Below are 7,476 nucleotides of genomic sequence, written 5' to 3'. Positions count from 1 at the left end.
TGTGGGGCAGACACCCCGGGAAAGGGGGTGGGAATGACCCCCCCAGGGGTTGCTCAGCACTCACACCCCAACCACAGCCTCCCTGCTAAGGCTTGGGTGATCCTTCAGGTGGCAAGAAGCCCCCCCCATGGGCTCAGCACCCTGTGGCACCCAAGCCCACCCACCCTGGCCTGGCCCCAGAGGAGGGGAAGGGGCTGGGGGTGTCCTTTGAGTTGGGGGGAGGGATTCTTCCTTTAGAGACCTCCTTGTGCTGATGAGTCTGCCCAGAAACCTCTGAGCTGCCCAGGGGGGGCACAGGGACCTCTTGTTCCCCCTCTCCCTGCTGCTGGACTGGATGGGTGGATGATGGAGGGGTGAGTGGATGGATGGATGGATGGATGGATGGATGGATGGATGGATGGATGGATGGATGGGTGGATGCCTTCCCAGGAATCCTAAGACCTCCCAAACTCACTGCATCACCCCCCCCCCCAGGTGCTGCAGGGCCAGGCTGGGGGGCTTGGTGTTATCCCCCCCCTCTGCCCCCAGACTGGGCTGCCAGCAGCTGCTGTTCACCATGGCAACCACCTCCATCCCTCTGGTTGCCGTGGCCACCCCCCCATCCCCAAAATGCCAGCACACAAGTGGGGGAGGTCCCAAGCATCCCCCCCCCCCCACTCCCCAGCAACAAACAACCCCAAGCATCATATCTGAAATCTGCCAAACTCATTGCAGGCTGCTGGTTTAGGGCAGAGAGTTGGGGCTCAGGAAAAGGGGTTCAGGGGGGCACCCAGAGCCTCTCCCCAGGCTGCCAAAGGGGCCTCACAGCTGTGGGATTCCTCCCCAGGTCACTGTCTGCCTCTGGGATGGCTCAGGGGGGATAGTGGGATTTGTTGGAGCGGGGACATTGCAGCCTCAGGCCCAGACTCAGCCATGTAGGGCCCGTCCTGCCCTGAGGGCACGGGGCCAGCTGGGGCCAAAAGGGGCCACCTGATGGGGACGGGGCCAGGGATGGGTGTTTGCTGACCAGAGCTTCTGCTTGTGAAGCCCCTGGTTGTCCTCAGGCTCCCCTGAAAACTGGTGAAGTGTGGAGGGGGTGAGTGCTTGTTTTTGACCCAGGATGGTGCCACTGGGGTGTTGAGACCCAAAATGTCCTGATCTGGGATGTGAACCCAGAGTTCTGGAGGTGCAGGGTGGTGAGACCCCAAGGAGTTGAGACATGGGATGTGGGAAACCCAGATTTTTTTGATATCAGGCACATCAGAATCCTAGGACGTGGGACATGTGGGATGTGGGTGACCTGGGATGTTGAAATCTGAGATGTAGGAGATCTGAGGTGTTGAGACTCCGAATTTTGGAGACCTGGGTTATTAGAGATCCAAGACGTGGAAAACTGGGATGTTGGAGACCTGAGAGTGTGGAAACCAGAGATTTTTGGAGACCTGAGATGTAAAGACACAGAGTGCTGGAGGCCAGGATGTGCAGGCTGGGCTGTGGGAAAACCTGGGATGTGGATACCCACAGCAGGGACACGGGATGTGAAACCCGGGGTGCTTGAGCCCAGGTTGTCAAGCAGGGCTTGGTGGCCACCCTGCTGACCAGCCTGGCCCTGAGTAGCCCCATCCCAGTGCTCTGGCCCTGCCCTGCTGGAGCAGGGAACTGGTGCCTGCGGTGCCCCAGTGCCACCAGGGCTCTGGGTGGGACAGACACAGGGGACAGGGACAGATTTCTTTCACCACTTTGTTTATTCCATCTGGAGTCTCTCGGTTCCTTCCCGTTGACTCAAGGCACTCGGTGACTGGGTGAGTACAAAATGGACAAATAAAAATGGGAGGGGGGGGTGAAGGGGTGGGTGGTGGGCATGAGGAACACGGGGGGGCAGTGGCAGCTTCTCCTCCTCCTCTTCTTCCTCACTGCCACCTACTTCTTGGCTGGCTCCTTGGGCTTGGCTCTCCACGGTGACAGGGATGGTGATTTCAGCAGACTGGATGGCTGGCTTGGGCAGGGGGGCTTCCACTGTCAGCATCCCATCAGGGGACAGCGAGGACCTTCACGGCCGTGGCTCTCCACACCAGGGGGAGGCTGTGGGGGGGGCAGGGGAGAGGGAAGGGGGCATCAGGGCTGCAGCACCCCACTCACCCACCCTGCACTCCACGGGTGCAATGCTGTGAGCGGATGCTCAGCCCCAACCCCAGTCACTCCCAGTTTGGGGTCAGCAGCACCTCCAGTTCACCCAGTGGGTGGCTGGTGGTCCCTGAAGACATCAAGGGGGGGCTGCCAGGGTCCCCATCTCCCCCTCCCCCCTGGTACTCACGTATATTTTCGGGTGAAGCAGCGGGAGATGAAGCCGTGTTCACCTGCTTCTCCTCGTGTTTCCCTGGAAGGGGAAAAAAAAAAAATACCCCAGGGTTTGGTTGGAAGGGGGGAGGTGGGGCTGCTGGGTGGGCAGGGAGCCTTGGGGGGGAGTCTCTGCCCCTGGGATAATCTCGCCCACGCTTCCCAGATCCTGGACCCAGATCCATGGTCCAGCCCTGGGAGGGGCTGATCCTGCCTCTCCTGCTTTCTTCACCCTCATTTCAACAACTGAGGGGGGGACTGGGGGCAGCAGGGGCCCCTCAGGGAACTTCCCCCCAAATTTAAGGGGAACAAAGTACCAGGAGCCAGTGGTGGCCAAGGATGGGGCCCCCTTGGCTCCCCAGCCCCCCAAGGGCTGCACTCCCACATCATGCTGCCTGGGGAATTGCCCCCAGCCCATGCAGACCCACCCTGGCTGGGTACAAGGCACATGCTGGCCCTGGGCCACCAGGTCTGGGCTTCATCACAGGGCTCTGCAGGGGAGCACAGGGGGCTGCAGGGGAGGTGACTCCCCAGTGTCACCCCGAGACTCCTCCGTGGCTCACAGACAGAGGGTCCCTCTCCATATCCTGCCTGGGAGAGCAGCGAGGGGTCAATAAGTGGAGCTGGGGGAGTCTGCACCCTCTGCAACTCCTGCAGTGTGAACACACCCCAAGAGGGAGCTTGTAGTGCTGGGCCTTCCTCTTTGTCTTGATTTTCCCCTTCTCTTTTACCTCTCCACCCTTTTCCTTTCCCTTTCCCTTCCCCTTCTTCCCCTTCCCTTTCCCTTTCCCTTTCCCTTCCCCTTTTTCCTCTCATGTCCCCTCCCTCTCCTTTTGCTTTTCCTTCCCTTCCCTCCCATCATTTATCCCCACTCTATACTTTTCCTTCCCAACTTTTTTTTTCCTTTTTTCTTTCATCCCACCAGCAAGCTCCAGGAGAAACCACCCCATCCATCCCAAGCACCCCGAAGGCAGCAAGTGAACCCTTTCCCTCCCCCAAAAAAAACAACCCAAAACCCCCAAACCAACCAACAAACCAACCCCATCCCCATCACCCACCGGTTATCTCCACGACATTATCCTTGGTCTTGACCACCAGCTCCTCGGGGGCGAAGTGGTTGACATCCAGGGTGACCTTCCAGCTGTCTGCCGTCTGCCGGATCTCGGAGATGCCGCCGCTCAGCTGCCGGCTCAGCGCTTGTCCGAAGGGAGACCCGGGAGGTGCGGGAATCAGGGCGCTTTCCCGAGGGAAAAGACGGAAATATCCCGGCCAGGCGCTCCCGCTGGGCCACTTGTACCAATCCTCGGGGATGTGGGGCATCCCGAAGGCTTGGTCGAAGAGGCGGCTGCCCATGGTACCAGTCCCGGAAAAGGCTCCCCAGCTGGGGCTGCGCAGGAAGGTGAAGGGGACGCGGCGCTCGGCCATGCTTGCACGGGGCTGCCGGAGGGGGTGTCCGGCAGACACTTATGAAGGGGGGGCCGTGGTTATTTTTAGCCGGGCAGCTCAGCTGGCTATTAATGGAAATTGCGGCAGGGCCCGGGGAAGGGACGAGAAACTTTCCCTTAGGAGGGGGGGGGGATAGGGAAGGGGGAGGGGGGTGTTGGAGCAGCCGCACGCAGCCGCGTTTGGGTTGATAGCACCCAACACTCCCCTTCCACCTTGATCCCCCCCCCTCCTCCTCCCTGCCTCGCCAGGGAAACGTCCGACTGCCTTTCACCGCGGGAAGTTTGCCTGGTTGGGAATGATGGATGGCGCTTGGAGCTGCTCCCGGCCTCACCCCGGCCTCAAGGCATTTTCTTGCCCGGAAAACCATCCCAGGGATGCGCGGTGGTGTGGGGAGGGGGCTGGGGCAGGGCCAGAACCTCACGGGGGAGGGGGATGAGTCAGTGGAGGAGCCCATGCGTGGCCCTGAGCCCACCCGCTGCGTCACCCACCAGACAGAAGGTTCTGGAGCCCCCACCACCCCCACTGTGGCCCTGAGGGTGGAGGAATCCCCAGCACCAAGATGGGGGAGGCTGCTCCAGTCCTCGGGGCTGGGGGTCTCTGGGGCCCACTGGGGCTCCCAGTAAGGGCTGGTGGGAATTGGTAGGGGCCAGTGAGTCTTACTGGGGGCCAGTGGGACCAGGAGGGTCTGATGAGGCTCAAGGGGGGGCAATGGGACCAGTAAGGATTGCTGGAGAGTGGTATGGGCTGATGGGTCTTCCTGAGGCCAGTGGGACAAATAGGGCTGGTGGGTCTTACTGGGGACCAGTGGGACCAGTAGGGATTGATGGGGGCTTGCAGGACCAAATGGGGTCCTGTGGGGCATTGACAGAGGGTGATGGGGCCTGGGGAGGTGTCTCTGGAGGGGGTCAGGGGGGCTGGAGGGGGCAGCCCCCTCTGGGGTTGGGGAGGGGTCTCCTTCCCTTTGCCCACACATCCACCGTAAGGGGAAGGGGGGGCGATGCTGCAGGAGGAGTTGATGGGGTGCCAGCACCTGCCTCAGCCCTTTGTCAGGGGGAAGGGGCTGAGCCCTGCGTGGCCGGGGGCGTGGGCTGCATCCTGCGGGGGCTGGAAGCCGGGGGGGAGGAGGGGGAGGGTGATGGAGGAGACCGGGGGCGAAGGTGCTGCAAAGACTGCGGAGGTGTGGGGGGTGGGAGGGAGTGGAGAAACGGGAGAGATGCGGGAGGGGTGGGGGGAAGGGTGGATGCAGGGAAATGGGGCGGAGGATGCGGGGAAAGGGGACGAAGGCAGGGAGGGGTGGGAGGGCTGCAGAGAAGGATGCAGGGAGGGATGGGAGGGCTGCAGGAAGAGGTGGGAGGGTGAGAGGATTGCGGGCAAAATGGGAGGACTGCAGGGAGCCGGGAAGGATGCGGGAGATCCCAGCCCCACCAAAGGGGCCTTCCCGGAGGGACCCCCTCCCCCTAGATGCTCCAGGGTGGGGTCAGATACCCAAGGGGTGCCCAGAGCTGCTCCGAACAGAGCCGGAGGGTGGGGCCTGGAGCCAGAGGGGCAGGGGGAGGAGGAGAAGGAGCAGGAAGCTGGGCAGGATCAAGGCTGCACGGAGAGAGAAGGTGAACCCTTTGTCTTTGTCCCCCCCCCCAAGAAGAAAAAGCTTCCGTGCCCGGCAGAGTCATTTACAATATATACTGTGTATTTTATTATAATTGAACCAGCTCACTGAATCTACAGCTGTACTCACAACCCAGAAAAAAAAAAAAAAAGGAAAAAAAGAAAAAAAAAAAAAAAAAGATTAAAATTAATAGACAAAAGGAAAAAAAAAAATAAAAGAGAGGCGCACGCGCGAGAGGGAAAAATACTGAAGTATTTCTACAGAGTGTTTGTTCCAGTTTGCTCCCTCCGCGGCAGGAGACAGAGGACTTGTAAAAGAGGAAGACTGGAATTTTTCCCTGATGTGCTGGCTTCGTCCGCGCCGGCGCTGCAGTCGGGGGCTGGGGATTTCGGGGCATTTTCAGGAGCTGCAGCACTCGGGGGGAAAGGGGGGGGGGGTAGTTTGTGGTGAAATACCCCCAACAGTGGCTTGAATTTGGATTGTTTCCAGGGGCACGCCCCTCCCCCAGCAGGGTTTTAGGGCTCCCAAAGGTGGTCTGAGCTTCCCCTGGGAGGATTGGGGAGGGGGGGAAAGGGGCCGGGGCTGCTGTGGCTGGAGAAGGGTGGGATGGGTTTTAGAGCTCATGGCTCAGGGGTTTTGTAGGGATGCTGGGGGTACTCCTGCCCTTTATCTCCCCCAGGCTCGGGGGCACAGAACCCTTCATCTCCTCCTCTTGCCATGGTCACATCCAGAGCTGCCTCTCCCACCCCACCCCCCCCTAAGGGAGGGTAAATGGGGACGACCTGAGCCACTGAGAAGCATGGGGTGCACGTCCCCCTCCTTACCGTGTTTATCACCATTTCTAACCTCTCCAACTTCTCTGGGCACCCATGGAGAGCCAGGGGCTGGCACCTGGCACATCTCAAGCTCCTGGAGATGTTTCCCCAAGTCTGGTGGATGCTCAGCCAGGACTGAGCCCTGTCCTGAACTCAGGAGACAACCCCAAAACGCCCTTCCTGGGACCTCCAGTTCATCAAGCCACCAGCTAAAGAGGCCATCTCACTACCAGGATTCCCCCCCCCCCCCCCCGATCCCAGCTGGCTGGAACCAGCATCAGGCTGGCCTGCCAAAGCCTGGCTTTTCACCCAGGGGGCAAAGGGTTATCCCCAGCAGCTGCTCTCCCACCCAGGGAGGTTCATCCCCACCATCCTCCTCCTCCAGCCAGCTGGAAAACACGGGGCCCGAGTGGATTAAACACCAACAGCCCCGAGGCCAGAACCGTCCTGGTGCCTGGGGTGGGCTTTTGGTTTTTGGGTTTGTTGTTTTTTTTTTTTTTTTCAGGAAAATCAGCAAAGTCCTGCACAAAGCTGGGCCCCTCCTGCCTTTCTTCATCTAGGTCCCAGGGCAGGAGGTGGCAGGGGGCTACAAGCCCAAAGGTGGGGTACAGCCTGCTGAAGCTGGAGAAAGTGGCTCTGGGGGGGTAGAAAATCCCCAGCTCAGTCCTTGTCCTTGCAGCATCCCTCCTCCTGGGGGGTGTCAGGTGGGTCCTCCCCAAAGTTGGGTGAGATGGAAGGGTGCAGGATCAAGCAGGGCTAACCTGCAGGGGTGATCATCCCCTCCCACCCCCCACCAGACTCCTGGCTCAGGGACTTTTGGGGTGCTGCTGGGTGATGGGTTTTGTTCATCCATGGCTCGGTGCGTGCTTGGGCTGGGAGTGGCCCAAAAATGGTTCAAAGTGCCCCAGGACACCATGGGGACAAGGTGACCCCTCTGCCAAGGCTCACTTCTGGCTGGCATCACACCCTCCACCCCCTTCTCCCCCCCAAAGATACACTTGTGCTAAAAAAGTCAATCAACCCCCAAAAAATCCCGGGTGGGGGGCCCTGGGCTGCCCCCACCCATCCCAAGGTCTCTGCTGAGCAATTTGTTCCCTCGCTCTGTGCTCTCCCCACCCCATCCCTTGCAGAAATAAGAAAATCCTCCCTCCCCACCCCATCCTGACCCCCAAAAACACCCCGGGGGGGTGGGGTGGGGAGAGTAGGGTGTGTGTGTGTGTGTATCACCCCCTCCTTGGGCAACGCAAAGCCCCTTTGGAGCTTTTAGCCCCCCATTTCCCCCCCCACTGCCAG

The 7,476-nt window shown here is 60.3% G+C and overlaps 1 protein-coding gene across 1 annotated transcript; it reads right to left on the bottom strand.

Annotated features, from left to right (window-relative positions):
* Positions 1 to 1,705: 1,705 nt before the first annotated feature.
* Positions 1,706 to 3,903, bottom strand: HSPB1 (heat shock protein family B (small) member 1). Its single transcript, XM_030462375.1, is given in 5 exon segments — positions 1,706 to 2,029; positions 2,031 to 2,061; positions 2,294 to 2,336; positions 2,339 to 2,356; positions 3,375 to 3,903. Coding segments are annotated over 5 exon segments (765 nt in total). The 5' UTR covers positions 3,742 to 3,903; the 3' UTR covers positions 1,706 to 1,723.
* Positions 3,904 to 7,476: the final 3,573 nt, after the last annotated feature.

The sequence above is a fragment of the Calypte anna genome, chromosome 19 (assembly GCF_003957555.1).
Source record: "Calypte anna isolate BGI_N300 chromosome 19, bCalAnn1_v1.p, whole genome shotgun sequence".
NCBI classification, from domain to species: domain Eukaryota; kingdom Metazoa; phylum Chordata; class Aves; order Apodiformes; family Trochilidae; genus Calypte; species Calypte anna.
The sequence above is the reverse complement of the archived record's forward strand: the minus strand, read 5'-3'. Positions and strand labels throughout refer to the sequence as shown.